Source organism: Eretmochelys imbricata, chromosome 7, assembly GCF_965152235.1.
Source record: "Eretmochelys imbricata isolate rEreImb1 chromosome 7, rEreImb1.hap1, whole genome shotgun sequence".
NCBI lineage: Eukaryota > Metazoa > Chordata > Testudines > Cheloniidae > Eretmochelys > Eretmochelys imbricata.
The window spans coordinates 126,013,698-126,036,313 of NC_135578.1; the positions used below are offsets into that span (position 1 = coordinate 126,013,698).

The 22,616-nt window shown below is 44.3% G+C and overlaps 1 protein-coding gene across 2 annotated transcripts in view; it reads left to right on the top strand.

Annotated features, from left to right (window-relative positions):
- TCTN3 (tectonic family member 3) overlaps positions 1-22,616 on the top strand; it is a 69,800-nt gene that overhangs the window by 43,486 nt on the left and 3,698 nt on the right. The window contains exons 10-14 of one of the 2 annotated variants that reach the window (XM_077823396.1): positions 4,079-4,174; positions 4,965-5,062; positions 10,552-10,717; positions 11,912-12,049; positions 17,816-19,393. In XM_077823396.1, the coding sequence (XP_077679522.1) occupies positions 4,079-4,174; positions 4,965-5,062; positions 10,552-10,717; positions 11,912-12,049; positions 17,816-18,037 (720 nt within the window). In that variant the 3' untranslated portion in view covers positions 18,038-19,393. Of the gene's footprint in view, positions 1-4,078; positions 4,175-4,964; positions 5,063-10,551; positions 10,718-11,911; positions 12,050-17,815; positions 19,394-22,616 lie in introns of those variants that run through there. The other variant, XM_077823397.1, reaches the window with a different exon arrangement.

Consider the following 22,616-nt stretch of genomic DNA (forward strand, 5'->3'; position numbering starts at 1 on the left):
CTATTGTTCTAGGGCAGGCAGAAACAAGGAATCAGTATTGAACGCTTTTCTAATACAGGGGGGTCATGCCTAAGGAATGCTTTTTCCTCATTTCCCCTCATTCAGAGAGTGATAAATGAGAAGACAGGACAAAACCAGGGTGATTTGAATAGCACCAGCGTGACCCAGACAGCAGTGGTAGCCGGCTTTGGTACATCTGTCATAGTGGAATCTTTATCACTGATACTAGACTTGTTAATGCAATAAACAGGGAAGGTCTATCATCTGAACTTTCAGTCCCTTCTCTTGACTGCATGAGGAATAGACTTTCAGAGGTGCTAGAAGAAAGCCTTTCATTAGAAGTACACAATGTACTGTTATTTTTCTAGAAAGGAATTCACATGGATGTGCTACAGTCTCAAATGGAATAGGTTTCTATTGTGGATTTCCATGTATAATGTGGATCCTTATATGGCACCAATTACAATTAATGCTAATATATAATTATCTTAAGAAGACACCTCTTTCATTATCTTCAATTAAGGTTAATCTCTCAGCCATATCATGTATCTGTAGAGGGAAAATCAGTTTTTACTAATGATGAAATGTAGAGGTTTTTGAAAGGCCTTAATAATTTGTATCCTCCAATAAGAATTCCTATGCCCTTCTAGGATCTGAATGTATTACTAGCATAAATAATGAGACCAAGGGACGTACTGGCCGCTGCTTCCAGCAGCTCCCATTCTCAGAAAAGGGCATTTTGGGATGTATAAGTAGGGGCATAGCGAGCAGATCGAGGGACGTGATCGTCCCCCTCTATTCGACATTGGTGAGGCCTCATCTGGAGTACTGTGTCCAGTTTTGGGCCCCACACTACAAGAAGGATGTGGATAAATTGGAGAGAGTCCAGAGAAGGGCAACAAAAATGATTAGGGGTCTGGAACACATGACTTATGAGGAGAGGCTGAGGGAACTGGGATTGTTTAGTTTGCAGAAGAGAAGAATGAGGGGGGATTTGATAGCTGCTTTCAACTACCTGAGAGGTGGTTCCAGAGAGGATGGTTCTAGACTATTCTCAGTGGTAGAAGAGGACAGGACAAGGAGTAATGGTCTCAGGTTGCAGTGGGGGAGGTTTAGGTTGGATATTAGGAAAAACTTTTTCACTAGGAGGGTGGTGAAACACTGGAATGCGTTACGTAGGGAGGTGGTAGAATCTCCTTCCTTAGAAGTTTTTAAGGTCAGGCTTGACAAAGCCCTGGCTGGGATGATTTAATTGGGGATTGGTCCTGCTTTGAGCGAGGGGTTGGACTAGATGACCTTCTGAGGTCCCTTCCAACCCTGATATTCTATGATTCTATGATTCTCCCTTTGAACCTCTAGGTCGGGGTGGGCAAACTACAGCCAGGGCCCGCATCCGGCCCTTCAGACGTTTAAATCCGGCCCTGAACCTCCTGCTGGGGAGCGGGATCCAGGGCTTGCCCCACTCCGCACATGCTGTGGCTCCGTGCGCCTCCCAGAAGCAGCAGCATGTCTCCCCTCTGGCTCCTATGCGTACGGGCAGCCAGGGGGCTCTGAATGCTGACGCTGCCCCTGCCCCAAACACCGCGCCCGCAGCTCCCATTGGCTGGGAACTATGGGAGCTGCAGGGGCGACATCTGTGGATGGGGCAGCACACCGAGCTGCCTGGCTGCGCCTCTGTGTAGGATCCAGAAGGTGGACATGCCACTGCATCCAGGAGCTGCTTGAGGAAAGTGCCGCGTGGAGCCTGCACCCCTGATCCCGCTCTGATCCCCCTTCTGCCCTCCAAACCCCTGATCCCGCTCTGATCCCCCTTCTGCCCTCCAAACCCCTTGGTCCCAGCCCAGAGCACCCTACTTCACCCCATCCCCTCATCCCCAGTCCCACCCCAGAGACTCTACCCCCCAGCCGGAGCCCTCACCCTCCCCCCCAGCACCCCTGCTATCTCTTGGAGCCCCCTCCCGCTCCTTGAACTTTCATTTCTGGCCCCACCCAGAGCCCACACTCCCAGCCGGAGCTGTCACTGACTCCCGCACCCCAACCCCCCAATTTTGTGAGCATTCATGGCCTGCCATACAATTTCTATACCCAGATGTGGCCCCCCAGGCGGCACCTCCCCTGCTCTAGGGAGCTAGTCTCTATTTAACCTATCTGTAAAAACTCTGTTTTAGCAATCCCTTCTGCCAGGAGCATAAGTCAATTGCATGCATGAATGCTGATCCACCGTTCAGTGTGTTTCATAAGGATAAAATGGTTCTTCGCACTCATTCAAAGTTTTTACCAAAAATAGTCTCCGATTTTGACATAGAACAATCTATAGTTTTACCATTTTTTCCCCCAAACTCCATACTCATGTTGGGGAAGTTAAATTACACACATTAGTTTAAAAGGAGAGCATTATCTTTTTACTTAGGCCATGTCTACACTAGCACTTATGTTGGCAAAACGTTTGTTGCTCAGAGGTTTGAAAAAAAACACACTCCTGAGCGACATACGTTTTGCCAGCAAAAGTGCTTATGTGCACAGCTCTATGTCGGCAGGAGATGCTCTCCCACTGACATAGCTACCACTGCTCATCGAACTGGTTTTATTACGTCAATGGGAGAGGTCTCTCCTGTCGGCATAATGCAGCTACACGAGTGCTCTTACAGCTTAGGGACCAAAAAACAAGGGTAAAGCCATTTCTGTACAGATTCTAGGTGGGTTAGGTTAGGTATTTATGTTCTTATCCTCAATTTATAAGATTAATAAGAACATAAGGATGTCCATACTGGGTCAGAATGGTCCATCTAAGCCCAGTATCCTGTCTTCTAATGGATAACAGTGGCTAATGTCAGATGCTTCAGAGGGAATGAACAGAATAGGGCAATTATTGAGTGATCCATCGCCTCTCATCCAGTCCCAGCTTTTGGCAATCAGAGGCATAGGGACATCCAGAGCATGCAATTGAAGGGATTATCCTTTCCTCAAGGCATCAAAACTCATTCAACTAGATCAAAGTCAACTTGCATGGCTTTCCCTAGACATATTCCTTTCTTAGAAACAAGTAGAGCAACAACTTGGGATACTGTCCACATTTTTACTACACATTACTCTTTAGACTTGGAATCTAGATTGGAGGCAAAGTTTGGTAGGGCAGTCCTGCATTCCCTGTTTAACTAGAACTCTGCGTCCTACCATCCCGGGTCAAAGTACTGCTTATTAATATATCCCATGAGTGGGAATATGCAGAAGACACTCAAAGGAAGAAACGACGGTTACTTATGTATGACCAAGGTTCTTTGAGATGGACTCTGCATAGTCTTACTCATGCCTCCCTTTCCCCATTGCTTCAGAGCCTTACTTACCAAAGGGCTTGGAGTCACGGGGGAAGGCACTGGGGCAGTGGAATGCCACACTCCTTTTTAAGCCTTGCCCTGGAATGTCCAGAGTTTGGGAGGGGGAGGGAGGCAAGGGAGGCATGTGGCTGCTCCAATGGCTACCGCAATAGAATTTTACAGTTTAGGTCGCACCACTCGGAGCATTCCAATGAGTTGAATATGTAGCATCCATCTCAAAGAAAATGGGTTACAAGTAAGTAAGTTCATTTCTGGAGAACCACCTAACTCCCTATGGAGACAGTGTAACATGGATCATAAGTGTGATTATAGAATTCCTCAGGCTCTAGTACCCTTAGTTGCAGAAAAATCTTAGGCAGTGGGAGTCTGATGCTTCAGGAACTGTCTCTGGGGCATGGGTATCCAAATGTCAGGGCACGCTGCAGTTTGGCTTGCCAGCTCCTGGGTTGCAGAGGTGCTGGTAAGTATGGAAGAGGATTCTGAGATAGACCGAGGTTGGGGTTTTGTTTTTAATGAGACTTTTAATAGGGTGATTAAAAAAAAAGCTTTAGTCACACTCAGCCTTGCCATAAGTAGGTTTGACTCCCTTGTCCGAAAAAGAGTTTTCCTGTTTATCCCATGGCTGAATTTGATCAGTTGTGCTGAATGAAGGTCTGAGCTACCTGGTGCTGATGGTGTCACTTCCCTTTGTAACATTTTCTTTCCTTCTCTCCTGCTTTTCTCTTCTGCTTGCCTCTCAGCAGAGCAGGACTCCTTTGTATACCTTGCCAAGAAGCGGAAACCCTGGTTATATCATTGGGGCACCACTCTTGTCTCTAAACAATGGTGCCAGGCAGCAAGTATCCTTTCTGATAACAGGTTTTACCTGTCACCGTCACATTCTAGCGTAGCTGTACCCTTTAGATTTTGGATTAACTGGGGAGGTGTTACGTGAGTGTCACATTGCAGCCTTTGTCTAACCTTTCTCTTGGGGATAGTGGGAAAGGTTCTTCAATGGGGGTCTCTAGGCATTCCTATACACATGAAACACCCTCCCTAAGCTCATCCATTAGGTCATCACCCTCTCCCTGTTCAACTCCCTCCTGAACACCCACTTCTACCATCACTCCTACAAGAAATTAACCTGCTGACTATAGCAACATGGTGAGTACTGAGGAATATCTATGTAGTTAACACAGTGCTTGTTTGGTTTTTTGGGTATCTGCCAAGAGGTAGCCATGTTCCACTTCAGGTGCTTTCCTGTACCCTGTGTCCATTTCTCTGTATATTTCTTCATAGCAAGGACCATGTTTGGGAAGCACTGGAAAGCACTACTGGAAGCAAATAACTGATAATAATATTGAAGGTGTCTTGACTATGACTGGATTAAAATCATGTATAAGAGTTAAGAGGGATTTTAGGGATTCTCTAACTGGTTGAGGGTGTCGCTGGCATGTTTGGGTGGGTATTTCTTTGGTCACAGTGGCTAACTTGGTTAGGGGGCGTTAGGTACATGTGCCACAATAACTGGCACTGTTGGTAGGAGGTTTCTACTAATTAAAGGATTATCTTGTTGAGGACTGGTTGGGTAACCCATGCTGTTTAACTTCCCTTCTATTTGGCTTCTTGACACATAGCCCCTTCCCTCAGGTGACTATCTTACAGAGCCAGGGTGATGGAATATGCTCTCAGACTCTCAGGTACAAGGTACAGTTTGGAATGAATGTGAGGACAAGCTGCCAGCTCAGGTAACAATTTCCACCATTCCTTCCTCCCCAATCCTCAGACAAGTTTGCAAGTAGCTTGGGTAGCACCCTCTCCTGTCATTGCCACACATGGTTTGCAGGGCTCAGGTTGTGCTGTGGAGCTCATGTAGTACCTTCTTTGTAAGTCCCCATATTGGCCTTGGATAATCTCTCCCACGCATGCCTGAAGGCTTTGAGCAGCACTGGACACAAGGATCCTCTACAAGAGAGAGCCCTCCAGAGCAGCTTGAACACTATTAATTATGGAGGTCTGTTGGGGAGGTTCTGAGGCTCCAGTTCTAGGCATGTATTTCACATCACAATACAGGAATGCAGGGCTTGGATTCAAGGAGTAGTATTATAATAGTATTATAATTAGGAGTAGTGTTATAATTATCCTTGAAAGGATTAGATTTTTATTATTCAATATCAGCAAAGATCCATTTTGCACCATATACACACAAGCTGATGAAAAATATTTCCATTGATAATAATGGACATTTACAGATAGGCAAAGTAAAGTGCTATTTAAGAGTTTGATCTGAAGCTATTTACTTTGTATGTTTTGACACGTGATGTTGACAATGTGTGTTTTAATGGTTATAAAGCTTGAACTTTTTGAATCTCAAGATCTGCTTGTGACAGGATTGGTCACAGAGCTCCCCTTGGGTCTGTCACCTGATGTGCTGAAATTACCTCTGAGCCCATTTTCCCTGCCAGCTTGGGACTCCAGAACCCCACCTTGTTGACCCAGACACACTAGTCCATTTTACTCTGTATAAAGCTTATACAGGGTAAATTCATAAATTGTCCACCCTCTATAACACTGATAGAGAGATATGCACAGCTGTTTGTATTAATCACTTACTCTGGGTTTACTAATAAACAAAAGTGATTTTATTAAGTATAAAAAGTAGGATTTAAGTGTTTTCAAGTAATAACAGTCAGAACAAAGTAAGTCACCAAAGCAAAATAAAACAAACTCGCAAGTCTAAGCCTAATACATTAAGAAACTGATTATAGGTAATATCTCACCCTCAAAGATGTTCCAATAAGCCTCTTTCACAGACTAGAGCCCTTCCCAGTCTGGGCCCAGTCCCTTTCCCCTGGTACAGTCTTTGTTGGATCCAGCAGACATCTCAGGTGGTAAGCAGGAGTTTTCTCATGACTGGCAGCCTCCTTTGTCCTGCTCCACCCCCTTTTAAAGCTTTTGCACAAGGCGAAAATCTTTTGTCTGTGCTTGTCCCCACCCCCGCCTCATCAATGGAAAAGTACTAGGATTAAGGTAGATTCCAGTATCATGTGACATGGTCACATGTCACTGTAAGACCCCTAGTCTCCATTCTTCCTGGGGTGGCCTACCTACACAGGAAGGTTTGCAGGTAAATAAACCATTTACAACCAATTGTCCTAGTCAATGGGAGCTATCAAGATTCTAAACCACTATTAATGGCCCTCGCTTTGCGTAACTACAGTAGGACTTCAGAGTTATACTTCATATTTCTAGCTTCAGATACAAGAATTCAAATAGGAGGAATATATTCAGTAGGTTATAACCTTTGTTATGATACCTTACAAGAGACCTTTTGCATAAAGTATATTCCAGTTACATCATATTCACACTCATAAGCATATTTCCATAAAACATATGGAGTGCAACATCACACTGCTGTCATTGTCTGACCACAACCCTATAATTTTCCACAACTGTGCGAATTTAAATGGAGAAAATTGAGAAAAATGCTTAAAATAAAAATTGATTTCTGTAAAGTGTGTATGTGTGTGTATGTAAAATAACATAGGAATGGTCAGACCAATGGTCCATATACCCCAGTATCCTGTTTTCTGACATTGCTCAATGCCAGATGCTTCAGAGGGAATGAACAGAACAAGGCAATCATCAAGTGATCTGTCCTGTCTCCAATCTCAACATCAGGCCGTCAGAGGTTTAGGGACACCCAGAGCATAGAGTTGCATCCCTGCCAATCTTGGATAATAGCCATTGATGGACCTATCCTCCATGAACTTATTTAATTCTTTTTTGAACTCAGTTATACTTCTGGCCTTTAGCACATCACCTGACAACATGTTCCACAGATTGACTGTGCATTGTGTGAAGAAGTACTTCCTTATGTTTTGTTTTAAACCTGCTGCCTATTGATGTCATTGAGTGACCCTAGTTCTTGTGTTATGTGAAGGTGTAAATCACACTTTCCTGTTCACTTTCTCCACATCATTCATGATTTTAAAGAGCTCTGTCATATCTCCCCCTTAGTCATCTCTTTTCCAAGCTTTTTAATCTGTTCTTGTGTGGAAGCTGCTCCATACCCCTTATCATTTTTGTTGCCCTTCTCTGTACCTTTTTCATTTCTAATGTATCTTTTTATGAGCTGGGGTGACCAGAACTGCAAGTATTCAAATTGTGGTGCTACCATGGATTTATATAGTGACAGTATGATATATTCTCTCTTATTGTCTATCCCATTCCTAATGATTCCTAGCATCCTGTTTGCTTTTTTGAGTGCTGCTGCACACTAAGCAGATGTTTTCAGAGAACTATCCATGATGACTCCAAGAACTCCTTTTTTTTTTTTTTTTTGAGTGGTAACAGCTAATTTAAACCCCACCATTTTGTATGTATAGTTGGGATTACGTTTCCCAGTGTACATTACTTTGCATTTATCAACACTAAATTTCATCTACCATTTTGTTGCCCAGTCACCCAGTTTTGTGAGATCCCTTTGTAACTCTTCGCATTATCTTGAGTAATTTTGTATCATTGGCAAACTTGTCACCTCACTGTTTACGCCTTTTTCCAGATAATTTATGAATACGTTGAACAGCACTGGTCGACGTACAGATCCCTGGGGGACATCACTATTTACCTCTTTCCATTCTGAAAACTGACCATTTATTCCGACCCTTTGTTTCCTGTGTTTTAACCAGTTACTGATCCATGAGAGTACCTTCCTTCTTATCCCATGATGGCTTACTTTGCTTAAGAGCCTTTGCTGAGGGACCTTGTCAAAGGCTTTCTGAAAGTCTAAGTAGACTGTTTCCACTGGATCACCCTTGTCCACATAGATTTTCTAACATAGATTTTCTAACAAAGAAAATAACAGAACGCCACTAGCTGTCACCTTCAGCCCCCAACTAAAACCCCTCCAACGCATTATTAAGGATCTACAACCTATCCTGAAGGATGACCCAACACTCTCACAAATCTTGGGAGACAGGCCAGTCCTTGCCTACAGACAGCCCCCCCACCTGAAGCAAATACTCACCAACAACCACATACCACACAACAGAACCACTAACCCAGGAACCTATCCTTGCAACAAAGCCCGTTGCCAACTGTGCCCACATATCTACTCAGGGGACACCATCACAGGGCCTAATAACATCAGCCACACTATCAGAGGCTCGTTCACCTGCACATCCACCAATGTGATCTATGCCATCATGTGCCAGCAATGCCCCTCTGCCATGTACATTGGTCAAACTGGACAGTCTCTACGTAAAAGAATAAATGGACACAAATCAGATGTCAAGAATTACAACATTCATAAACCAGTCGGAGAACACTTCAGTCTCTCTGGTCACGCAATTACAGACATGAAGGTCGCTATCTTAAAACAAAAAAACTTCAAATCCAGACTCCAGCAAGAAACTGCTGAATTGGAATTCATTTGCAAATTGGATACTATTAATTTAGGCTTAAATAGAGACTGTGAGTGGCTAAGTCATTATGCAAGGTAGCCTATTTCCCCTTGTTTTTTCCTACCCCCCGCCTCCCCCAGACGTTCTTGTTAAACCCTGGATTTGTGCTGGAAATGGCCCACCTTGATTATCATACACATTGTAAGGAGAGTGGACAGTTTGGATGAGCTATTACTAGCAGGAGAGTGAGTTTGGGGGGGGGGGTGAGAAAACCTGGATTTGTGCTGGAAATGGCCCACCTTGATTATCATGCACATTGTAGGGAGAGTGGTCACTTTGGATGAACTATTACCAGCAGGAGAGTGAGTTTGTGTGTGTGTGTGTTTTGGGGTGGGGGGGGAGAAAACCTGGATTTGTGCTGGAAATGGCCCACCTTGATTATCATACACATTGTAAAGAGAGTGGTCACTTTGGATGGGCTATTACCAGCAGGAGAGTGAGTTTGGGGGGGGGGGGGGGGGGGCCGAGGGTGAGAAAACCTGGATTTGTGCTGGAAATGGCCCAACTTGATTATCATACACATTGTAAGGAGAGTGATCACTTTAGATAAGCTATTACCAGCAGGAGAGTGGGGTGGGAGGAGGTATTGTTTCATGGTCTCTGTGTAAATAATGTCTTCTGCAGTTTCCACAGTATGCATCCGATGAAGTGAGCTGTAGCTCACGAAAGCTTATGCTCAAATAAATTGGTTAGTCTCTAAGGTGCCACAAGTACTCCTTTCCTTGTCCACATGTTTGTTGACCCCCTCAGATAATTCTAATAGATTGGTGAGGCACGATTTCCCTTTACAAAAGCTATGTTGATTCTTTCCCAACAAATCCTGTTCATCTATGTGTCTGATTCCACTCTGTTCTTTACTATAGTTTCAATCAATTTACCTGGTACTGAATTTTGGCTTACTGGCCTCTAACTGCCAGGACCACCTCTGGAGCCTTTTTTAAAAATTGGTGTCATGTTAGCTATCTGGTACAACAGTTGATTTAAATGATAGGTTACATACTACACTTCGTAGTTCTGCAATTTCATCTTTGAATTCCTTCAGAACTCTTGGGTGAGTACAATCTGGTGCTAGTGACTTATTACTGTTTAACTTGTTAGTTTGTTCTGAAACCTCCTCTGTTGATACCTCAATCTGGTTCCTCAGTTCCTCAGATTTGTCACCTAAAAAGAATGGCTCAGATGTGGGAATCTCCCTCGCATCTTCTGCAGTGAGGACTGATACAAAGAATGGCCTTGTCCGTTTAGAGTATTCCTTTAGCACTTAGATCATCCAGTGGCAGGCTTCCTGCTTCTGATGTACTTTTTTGTGTGTGTGTGTGTGTGTGTGTGTGTGTGTGTGTGTAAAAAATGAATTCTGCCAAGCCTTCATTATAATGAAGTACTCTATGAAGTGATATTCCTACTCCATGATTTACAGGGTCAATAATTTGGTTCATTCTCTTCCTCGAGATACCCTCCTCCCCCAACAAACAAAAAAACCCCATGGTGACAGGATATCTGAGGCACTCCATCAGTCTCCTCAACATGCAGCAAATCATTGTCAGTGTTTTGTGCACTCTTCTTCTCCCTTTTACTTTCATGGAGGACATGGGCTGAATCCATACAGAATTGAACACTAACATTTCCAAAATTCCTCCATGCAGTCATTACCAAAGTAGTAGATACCTTGAAATGGGGTCATTACTGAAGAAAAATGCTCTGTATTAAGAACTGGCTGCTTCTCTGCTCCAAAGGACTCAGACTGCCAAAGATGTGTTCTGTCTCATTTCCAGCATATCCCAAACAATGGAGGATGGAAACTGTAGCTACTTTCAGGAGAAGCTATACCAGGCCCTCCAAGGGGTGAGCAGCCCACAGGCTCTGGCCATAATTGGCAGTGCTGAGCCAACCCAGAGAGATCAGTGGACCAGCCTCATTGTCCGGAACTGCAGCATGCAGGTAATAAGAATGGAGGGCCAACTCTGAACCCAAGTTCTTCTCTTCTGAGCTCGGCATGCAAGATTATATTGCTTTGGGGATCGTGGGAGTGGGAGAGAATCAGAGTTTTCTCTTTCTTCTTTGTTAGTAGCTCGCTACTGGAGTCAAACAGGGTACATATTACTCTGTGTGTCAGACCACTGACCTGGTTCAGGGGCCCTAATGCATACAAATAGATGTTGTTGTTCCACACTCATGCTGTTTAGAGGCTCCTCTTTGACTAGACAAGCAGGGAACGAGCAGGATTAACTTTTGTAGCCCCATATTACCCATGTATAAGTGGGTAGGAGAGGTCTAATACTGCAGCCAACGTTTTACTGGCCAGTTCTGAGACTGTGCAGTAGAGCTCACTCTACCCACTTCTTTGTTGCTGTTATAATGCTAGTATTGTAATCTTTGTGTTAATATTGGCCTCTGTCTGACCACTGAGTTATCCTGCTGAATTGTTGTCCTTTGAGACTTACCCTTATCCAGTGTTTGTCTATCTCAGGGCTGATCTACACTAGAAAGTTAGGTCGATCTAGCAACATCACTACCCTTTAGGGACGTAGTTAAGCTGACTTAAGTCCTAATATGGACAGCACTAGGTCAGCCTAGATACTGCCTCTTGGAGAGATAGATTTACTACAGTGACAGAAGAACCCCTTCTGTCGCTATTGTGTCTACACTGTAATGCACAGCAATGCAGCTGCAGCACTGCAGCTGTGCTAATGTAGCATTTCTAGTGTAGACCTAGCCTAAGATTAAGAGGTGACTGGATCATAGTCTTCAGGTAACTACATGGGGAAGAGATTTCTTATAGTAGGTGGCCCTATTCTAGCAGAAATGGTCAAAACAAGATCCAATGGTTGGAAACTGAAGATGAACAAATTCAGACTAGAAATAAGGTGCACATCTTTAACGGTGGGGGTAATTAATTATTAGAATAACTTTAGTTAGAAATATGGTGGATTCTCCATTACTTGAAATTTTTAATCAAGACTAGATATCTTTCTAAAATATATGTTCTAGCTCAACCAGAAGTTATGTGCTTGATGCTAAAATTAGTGGGTGAAGTTCTGTGGCCTTTGTTATGCAAGAGGTCAGACTAGATTATCTTAATGGTCCTTTCTTGCCTTAAAATCTATGAAAACATCCCCCCTTTTTTTTTCTCAGGCTGGGAATTGTGCCTCCTGCTGTATGGTTCCTGTGTCCTTGAAGATCCAGGTATTGTGGGCTGAGGTGGGCCTCCAGTCCAACCCACAAAGTCAAGTGCTGGGAGCACGTTATTGGTATCAGTGTCAGTCTCTGAAGGTATAGTACCATTATTATGCATCTCCACCCCCAAAGGCCATAACATGGGGGATATGGGTTACATGAAGTCTGAGGGATCCTTCATATAGCTCTGGTATTGAAGGGTTGGAGTTCACGGGATCTTACCATTTGTCCACATAGATTGGCAAGATTACTTCCACATTGCCAGCCACCTGGCCTATAGTAAGTACCTGAGATTTATGATAGAGTTGAATCAGTATTGGTACAAGGTATGGCAATTTGGACTCTTTACGGTGTCAAGGATCTTCACAAAATACCTTGTGGTGGTAATGGCTCACCTGAGGAGTCAAGGTATTCATATCAATGCCTATTTGGACAACTGGCTGATCTGGGGCAGGTCACAACGGGAGACCTCAGCGAGCTGGGACTGCGCTTTGTCCCTATTCAATTGCATGAGACTTCTAGTGAACTGCAAAAAGTTGTCACTCATGCTGTCGCAGATAATAGCAGCTCTATGAATGCTAATCGACTTGACGTTAGAAAGAGTGCACTGCCTGAGGACAGGTTCCAGTTGCTACAAGGACTCTTACTTCATTTGATGTCACAACTAACCACAACAGTACAAATATGCCTCGTAGTGCTAGGCCACATGTTGGTATGCATATATATGACACCACTTGCCAGACTTTGCTTGTGTACCCTCCAGTTCTGGCTCAAGGCTCTCTATTCGTCGATGAAACATCCAATAGCCAAGAAGGTCAAAGTACTACATTATGTCATTGCAGAACTGGTTTTGTGGCTTGAACCTGCAATCACATGGAAAGGGGTCCCTTTTTCAATCCCCTTGTGACGAAGTGGGACTGTTCTTAATGTTTCCTCTGAATACTGTAGGGGTGCCTCGGTTTCCCCTATGCATTTCGTAAGTCTCTAGGTGGTGGGATAAGGGAGTATAATTGTTGCAGAGCAAAGGGCCAGCACTCTGTCTCCTGGCAACTGATGGCCTGGGCCCTTCCCCCCTGCAAGGTGATAGCTAAAGGGTTGGAAAACAAAGGAATCAGGTGACCTCCTGGCCCGGGAAAGGGACAAAGCCCAGAGGAGGAGGGGCTGAAGGGTGAGTCAGTTGGGAGCTGGCTGGGGATGAGGAGTGAAGTGCAGACATGGTTGTCTGGCTCACTGCCCCCCAAAATGGACCCAGCTGAGGGGTCCTGTTCTCCGTACCTACAAGCTCCGTTTTAAACTGTATTCCTGTCATCTAATAAATGTCTGTTTTACTGGCTGGCTAAGAGTCACATATGACTGAGAAGTTGGGGTGCAGGACCATCTGGCTTCCCCAGGACCCCGCCTGGGTGGACTCACTGTAGGAAATGCACAGAGGGGCAGAGGATGCTGAATGCTCCAAGGTCAGACCCAGGAAAGTGGAAGCTGTGTGAGCTTTTTGCCCTGAAGACAATCTGCTCGCAGAGAGGAGACTTCCCCAGAGTCCTGACTGGCTTCGTAGGGAGCAGTTCCAGAGCATTGCCCAGGGACTCTGTGGACACCCCTCCCAAACAAAGACCCTGCTCATGGATGCATCAGTGACAAGTTGGGGAACTCACTTGGACCACTTGCAGATCAAAGACATCTGATCTCCAAATGACATGGGGCTTCATGTGAATGTTGTAGATCTCTGAGCCATCAGACTAGCTTGTCTGGCATTCCTGCCTGTCCTCAAACTCGATAATTCAGGTCTTTGCAGACAATATGACAGCTATGCAACAACATAAACAAGCAACAGGGCACCTGCTCCTTGCTCCTCTGCCAAGAGGCCACTGATTTTTGGAATTGGTACCATCAGAATGTGGTAAGACCAATGTCTCTTCACCTCCCAGGAATCAGCAACAACTTAGAAGACTTCCTAAGCAGGACAGTCAGTGACCAACCAGGAATGGTCATTACACAGATCCATCACAGAACTGATATTCCATCCGCGGGGACTCCCATGAGAGACTTTTTTGCCATTAAGGACAATGCAAAATGCAAGAGCTTTTGCTCCACAAGAGTCCTGAGTCCAAGGATGCTAACAGATGCCTTCTTGCTACAGTGTAACAAGGGCTTGCTTGTATGCCTTCACACCAATTCCCTTCATTCCCAGGGTGATTTCCAAAATCAAGAGACAAAGCTACAATCTTTCTGGTGCCTTAAATATGGGCCAAGTCAGTTCTGGCTCACAGACCTATTCCAGATGTCCATTCAGCTTCTGATCCATCTCTCAGACAGCCTGGATCTGATCTTGCAGCATTGTGGCCAGACACATCATGCAGACCAGAGTCTCTGCACCTGATGGTATAGCTAGTGGGTGGCTGACCACCACACAGAGAAACTGCTCCATACAGGTCCAGGAAAACATCTACCAGAAGGACATATTCTTGCATGGTAAATAGGTTCTCACTATGCATAGCCCAAAATGGCCTAGACCCAGCCCAGGCCTCAGTACCAAAGATCCTTGAAGACTTACTGTAGCTCAAGCAGACAGGTCTCTTATTCGGTTCTACTGAAGTCCACCTCACAGTGATTTCAACTTATCACCTGCCTGTGCAGTCATGTTTGGTCTTCTCTCACCCCATGGTATCAAAGTTTCTTAAAGGGCTACTAAATGCTCAAACACTGGTCAGAGAACCCACTCCTGCCTGGGACCTCAGTGTACTCCTCTTGAGACTGATGGAGCCTCTCGTTGAGCTTCTCTCAGAATGCTTCCTGGGACCACCTCACTCTGAAAACAGAAAGAAAAGGAGTACTCGTGGCACCTTAGAGTTAGTCTCTAAGGTGCCACAAGTACTCCTTTTGTTTTTGCGAATACAGACTAACATGGCTGCTACTCTGAAACTCTGAAAACAGTCTTCCTAGTCGCTATCACTTCAGTCAGAAGAGTAAGTGAGCTTCAGGCGCTCCTGGCTGAACCCAAATGCAGTTCCATTGGAATAAGGTGATGCTGAGATCTCATCAGAACTTCCTCTCCAATGTGGTCTCAAAATTCCATCTGAGCCTATCCATCCGCTTGCTTGTCTCCTTCCGAAAAGCACATTTATCACTGAGAGAAAAGAAATTACACACACTTGTCATTTCCAGGTCTCTGCTCTATTGACAGAACAAAATCATTCCACCTGTCAATCCTGTCTCTTTCTCCCTATACCAGAGCATTCAAAAGGTCAACTTCTTTCATCTCAAAGAATATTGAAACAGATCACATGATGCATGCTCATGTTATTAGTTGGCTAGTGTACCTCTCCCACTAAATATCAAGGCTAACTCCACCAGCATTCAAGTGATTTCTTCCACCTTTTTCAGACATGTGCCACTATCAGACATCTGCAAGGCAGAAATGTGGAGTAAACCACTGACCTTTGTCAAGCACTGTGCCTTGGATTTAGCTGATCAGATGCCAAGTTTAGGAGAGTAGAACTGTGATGCTTTATGGAATCTGGGAGATACTTGTGGATATTATGAATATCAATATTGTAAAATTGTAATGAGTTGTGCCAGATATGCCATGTAAGGTATCTGCAAAAATGTTATAATTTGCCAGATATGATAATCTCATTTATGTGTTTGTATCACCTTTGTATTATGAGTTATAGATATATATGTATGTCTGTATTTCAAACTTGTGCTATGCTTCTGGGTGACACCCCCAGACAGTTTGGCATCAGTACTGCCTAGCCTGCTTGATGGCCCATTAAGGACCATCAGCTATACAACTGACCCATTGAGAGACAGCAGAGAATACACCTTATGACTCAGCAAGGCATGCATGGGCATGCCTATGGACAGAAAAGGTCCTCCAAGCCTTGTGCTGGGCAGCTTGTGTTGGAAACAAAGGAAGCACAGGGCGCATGGCAAAATAGAATCATAGAATATCAGGGTTGGAAGGGACCTCAGGAGGTCATCTAGTTCAACCCCCTGCTCAAAGCAGGACCAATCCCCAACTAAATCATCCCAGCCAGGGCTTTGTCAAGCCAGGCCTTAAAAACTTGTAAGGAAAGAGATTCCACCACCTCCCTAGGTAATGCATTCCAGTGCTTCACCACCCTCCGAGTGAAAAAGTTTTTCCTAATATCCAACCTAAACCTCCCCCACTGCAACTTGAGACCATTACTCCTTGTTCTGTCATCAGCTACCACTGAGAACAGTCTAGATCTAAATACTATAAAAGACAGCTGCATCTTCTCCATTTTGTCTTCAATCCTGCTTCTTACCTCTGGAGGAACTTTGCTACAAACTGAAGCTCTGAATAAAGACTGAATGATCCATCCAAGCTGTGGATGTATTCCAGAGGGACTTTCAAGTCAGCAAACTCACCAATACTGCTAGGAACCTGATATATGGACTTTGAAGTCTTTGTATGTATGTGACTGCTTTACCGTTTAACGTCTCTCTTGTTCTTTCTTTTTTCTTTATAATAAACTTTTTGTTTTAGACACTAAGGGATTGGCTGGCAGTGTGGTATTTTGGGTAAGATCCAAACCTATACTGATCTGGTAACATGGCTGACCCTTTGGGGTCAGAAGAACATTTTGTATATGTGGGCAGAGTTTTTTAAATAACTTCTCACTGTACTGGGCCTAGGTGCTGATTGGGAGCCAGAGAATTGGAATGCAATAAAGGGGACTTTGTGATTTCTTTTTTTTTGCTTCTTGATAACCAGTGTGGGGGATCAGAAGCACAGTTTGTGACTGGTTGGGGAGTGTAACTTCAGTATTACCCACCAGTCTTGGGAGTATCTGCTCTTCCTTTTGCAGCTTGCCCTGATCTTGGCATTTCTAGTGAGGGCTGCCTGAATCACAATGGGTCACAAGAACTACAATCCTTATTTGACTGATGCAGCTAGAATTCCTCATTCCCTCTGTCCTGAGGGGATATTGCTTGCCAATCACCTAAGTAGGGCTCCATACTGATACATAGTGGAAAAAAGGATAGTTACTTACGCTACATGCATCCGATGAAATAAGCTGTAGCTCACGAAAGCTTATGCTCAAACAAATTGGTTAGTCTCTAAGGTGCCACAAGTACTCCTTTTCTTTTTGCTACAGTAACTGTGATTCTTCTAGATGTTGTCAGTGTGGATCTCATGACCTGCTCTCAGAGTCCTTGGTTACTAGTTTCAGAGTAACAGCCGTGTTAGTCTGTATTCGCAAAAAGAAAAGGAGTCCTTGTGGCACCTTAGAGACTAACCAATTTATTTGAGCATGAGCTTTCGTGAGCTACAGCTCACTTCATCAGATGCATACCGTGGAAACTGCAGCAGACTTTATATATACACAGAGAATATGAAACAATACCCCCTCCCACCCCACTGTCCTGCTGGTAATAGCTTATAAGATAATAGATAATAGATAGGTTTTGTATGTATGAGGTGCATGCACACCGTACAGTGGGAACCACACTGACAAAAACATCTAGGAGAACCACAGCTTCTGCAGGGTAAGTAACTATTCTTCTTCTACACTGCTCTGGAAAGTGTCCCAGTTCTTCATTCTGAAGGGGAAAGGGAAAGGGGTATACCCACACATGAATGTACTACATTTCTCTTATACCTCATCAAAACACTTCCCTGTGGTATGCCTGACCACAGTGTCAGAGTTCTTTTCACTTTGAAAATATGATCTATCTACAGGAGATGGTAGTAATAGCTAGTGGAGACTGCTTGCTATTTGGAGCCTCACCAGTCATTTTGGGCAGCCTTTACCTCTGCAGAAACATGCCCTATGTTGGAAGATGCATCTGTGGCTCTGGGAATGCTAAGCTGTTGGTGTTTTCCTTTTCCTGCAGTCCCTCAGCATGACCATGGTGCCTTTGACAACCGTCGTTGCCTTCACTGACATGACAGAATGGCCAGAGCCTCCACGTAGCCAGCCCAGCACGTACTGGAAACTCCCATTTGACTTCTTTTTCCCCTTCAAGGTTGCACTGAATGGGGGGATAAGCTGTCAAGGAGACCTGGCTGGTGCTTTCCTGATGTCTCTCACATTCTGCAGCATTCTCAGCTTCTGAAGAGAATGAAGTCTGGTGCTCAGCTCCTCATGGCAACATTTATGCCCAGATAGTACCAGAGAGCTCACTCCATCCTGCTGTATCCTGGTGTCATATCTGGTGCCAGTTCCTCACCTGGGTGAGACAATACGAGAGATACAGTGACCTAAATGATTCCTCTTTGTTGTTGTGAACAGCAAAGAAAGTGTTTTTCTGACAGCTAGAAAAGGCAGGTGTTTCAGGGAATCCTGTTAATGTAATGGTACAGTCAGAATATGATGCAGACCAAAGACTCTTCCATTCTGTTCAGGTTCTCACCCTGTGCCTATCATCATGCTATCCCTATTCCTTCCTGTAGTGCATTGTGACATGATTAACATCTGTCACCTGTGATTCTTCCATGTCTGCAATCCCTTTATGCAGATTTGTGAAGGTCAACCCAGCATTGCTCATGGGGGATGGGAGGGCAGAAGGAGCAGTCTCTGTGTGGAACAAAGAGGAGAGAGGGAATGAAAAGGAACTCTCTTTATTCTGTCCCCTACAAGAAGGAAAAGTCCCTTCTGAGCTGAGCAGTATGGAGAAAAGTGTGGCTTTTATTTCTAGTTTCCCTCCCTATTGGTGGGGAGTCTGGAGCTCACTTGTTCAGCTCCCTGTTACAGAAGGGCCTCATCTTTCCATGTGGAATTGTAAATAATACATTTTAAATCTGATATAATTTATCCAGTGATGGTTTCAATAGAAACTATCAGTGCCTCTGTGACTGTCTTTAGAATGTATGCCTTTGTTAGGGGATCTGAATTATTATTCAGTGAGTGGTACTATAATGACTTATCTACTAGTCTCCTCTGGCCCATTTTAAATAAGCTGGCCTTGTGCATCTGTGTCAATCTTTATCTCTTATTTTTGTGTTAATCTCTTCAAATAAAATTATCAATTGAACATGCATTACTTTATAAAAATGTTTTTATTTGCAAGATGAATATGCAAGACACAAGGAATTATGGAGGTTCCGTCCTTTGGGATTACTGTCCTGGGAATTTTATGCCCTGGTATCTTGACAGCTCTCCTTTCCACCCTTACAGCTCTTCCCTCATGCGTATGGGCTCAGTGCCACACTCCCCACCTGTGGTGGTTTAGGAATCTCTAAAACTGGGAAGTACTACTGCTTCAGGTCCAAGCAGAGGCTATACTGGCAGTGACAGCCATCGTGAATGTTGGATGATGTATAGGAGATGGGCCATTGTGAGCAGTTGGAGATTAAAGTTAATTATTTTAGAACAGGTTTGCAACTTATTATGAGGCTGCAGTGTCATGCAACACCTAGGGTTTGACCCTGGCCTCCTGTGTCTCAGTGACATTTCATAGATTTCAGGGCTGGAAAAGACCTCTATTATCTTGGGATAAATGAAGGGGGCAGGTGGCGGGGGGGGGGGTGGTAGCTTCCTTTTATGGACACCCAGCCAGCCAGTTAGCTATAAAATCACTCTTGGTAGCTGTTCTCTACTTGCTTTACCTGTAAAGGGTTAAAAAGCCCATAGGTAAAAAAAAGGGAGCGGGCACCTGACCAAAAGAGCCAATGGGAGGGCTAGAACTTTTTAAAATTGGGGAAAAAACTTCCCTTTGTCTGTCTGTTGTTCTCCAGAGAGAGGGCAGAGACAGAGCTGGGACTGTGCTATAAGAGGTTTGAGCCAGGTATGGAAAACTATCAAATCATACCTAGGAATTGCTTATCTGAAACCCCAGATATGTAAGTAAATCAGGGAATGTCTAGGAAGATGCAATTAGGGTTATTTCTTCTCAGCTTGTGGACTCCTCTGTGCTAACCCCAGGTGCTTTTATTTTGCTTGTAACCTTTAAGCTGGATATCAAGAAACCATTCTTGATGCTTAATTATTATATTTGCTTTTTTTAAATCTAGCAATAGCCTAAATTGCAGATATATTTTTTCTTTTTTGTTTTTAATAAAATTTACCTTTTTAAAGAACAGGATTGGCTTTTTTGTGTCCTAAGAGGTTTGTGCATATGTTATTTAATTAGCTGGTGGCAACAGCTGATTTCCTTTGTTTTCTTTCTCAGCTCTTCCCCAGAGTGGGGGTGAAAGGGCTTGAGGGTACCCCACAGGAAGGAATTCCCAAGTGCTTTTTCCTGGGTTCTCAAAAGGGGTTTTTTGCACTTGGGTGGTGGCAGCATCTACCCATCCAAGGTCAGAGAAAAGCTGTAACCTTGGGAGTTTAATACTAGCCTGGAGTGGCCAGTATTAATTTTTTAGAATCCTTGTGGGCCCCCACCTTCTGTACTCAAAGTTCCAGAGTGGGGAATCAGCCTTGACAGATCTATTCAAGGTGTGGTCAAACCACAGCTCGTGAGCTGTATGTGTCTCTTTTACAGTTAAAGTGGAGCTCACGAGCTGAAGCCCCGAGCCCTGACTAAAATCCTAAGACACCCCCCCCCAACCCACACAGCTGGTAGACAGAGAATGTATGTGTGGGGCCTCCAGGAAATACTTCAAAAGATTTTAAGCCCTGATCTACCGTGAGAGTGAGGCCAATAGAAAGAGAAGCTCTCACATGTGCATTATATCAGGAAATTGCATCATTCTGTTTTCAGAATGTTGTGCTGACCTCGTGTGCTCACGATCTCCCTGCATTCCACAGAATACAGGCTGTGTTTACTGTTCACAAATCTCATTTGAATAGTTTTAGATTTAAGTGTTAACTCTATGTTAATTTTGTGGATGACAATGATATCTTCAAATTGTAAGAAATGCAAGCATGAAGAAGAAAACTGAAGTTTTAAGCCAGAATGGGAGGAAGATTTTGCATTCACTGTTAAAGGTGGCAAACCCCTGTGCCTTAACTGCAATGCATTGCTCACTCACTACAAAGCGAGCAATTTGAAATGTTACTACAAAATGAATCACAATTTTTCATCTAAATACCCTCCTAAATCAGAATTAAGGGTAAACAAGCATTAAAATCATGCCTAAACAGTCAGACTACACTTGGTGTTCAATAAGGAAGCTGACAATGAGCAAAGCTAGTTTTATTAGTCATGGTATATCACTCATGCTAAATGTCCATATTGTGATGGAGAATTTGTTAAGAAGAATGTTGCAGGAGTGGTTGCAATTTTAGATCCAAGTAACGCAAAACTTAATGACTAATAAAGCAAATTCCAATTTTGTGCCATAGTGCAGAGAGGCAGATCTCCCAGATCAGTGATGATGTTGCAAGCAAGATGCAAAATGATCTAAAGAATTATCAATGAATCCACAGATATACAAGATAAACCACAACTAGTGATATTTGTTCACTATGTTTTCACTGATGTAATTGCGAGAGAAGAAATGTTGGACTGTAGCATAACGTGCACTCATTGCCACAGCACCTCTTGCCGGTCATCTGGGAATTAGCTCATCCCAGCCTCAGAGCACCTCCTGCTGGCTGGTGTCTCCCTATGGGTACCTGCTTCCTGCTCAATCTCCACCACTTATAGTATTTCTGACTACATGTCCCTCACCAGCCTGCAGTGCCCCTTCTCCTGGGTACTGCCCGCAGCAGTACCCTCACACTCAGGGTCCTCCCCTCCCCGGGGAACCCCAATCCTCTAAGCCCATCTTTCCTTAATGACCCACTGCCAGTCTTCATCTAGGCCCTTCCCTCAGGGGCAAATTGCAGTCCAAAATGGCCACTGATCATCAGCCAGGGGGTCGGACCTGCTGCCTCTCCACAGCCCTAATACCTCCCCCAGCCCTGAAAGCAAGAGCAAGGCCCCGGCCCCGGCCCCGGCCCCGGCCCCCCCCTTTTTCTCTATCCAGCAGCCAGGTCCATCTCTCTCCAAGACTGGAGAGAGACTGACTATCCCTTCTGGTCTTCTCCCTTTTATACTGGCTTAGCCAGCTCTGATTGGCTGTCTCCCAGGCTTCTCTGATTGGCTCTCAGCCCCAGCCCCCTCCAAGGGCTGGCTTTTAACCCTTTCTAAGCCGGAGCAGGGTGACCGCCCCGCTACATGGACTTAGTGGTGCTAAAAGAAACAACCCACAGTGTTGACGTAAAGAATGCACTGGACAAAGCACTGACAAATGCTGATGTTCCACTGGATAAACCTGTCAGTGTTGCAATGGATGGAGCACCTGCAATGGTGGTGGTGGGGGGGAAGTAGGCCTTATCAGACTCTTGAAAAGTGATCCCAAATTTCTGGAATTTCTCCCTCTTCATTGCATAATCCATGGTGAGGATCTCACAGGCAGATACTTCAACTACAAAAGTGGTCCTAGAAATTGTCAGTTTCATCTGCTCAAATGGGAAGACTCCGTGACACTCAAAAATTTCATCGAAGAGCTGGAATTTGAAGACAAACCTAATGACATCCCTTTCTAATGTATTGTGAGGTGGTTATCAACCACCAGTGTCTTAAATAGGTTTGTGGAACTGTTGGAGCCTATCAATGCTTTCCTCGAAGAAAAGGAAATGTCTTATCCACAATTGGAAGATGAGCAATGGATGCAGGATCTGATATTTTTCACTGATATTATGCAGCATCTGCAAACTCTCAATTTGGCACTCCAAGGGAAGGAGAAGGTTATTTCTGTCCTTATTCA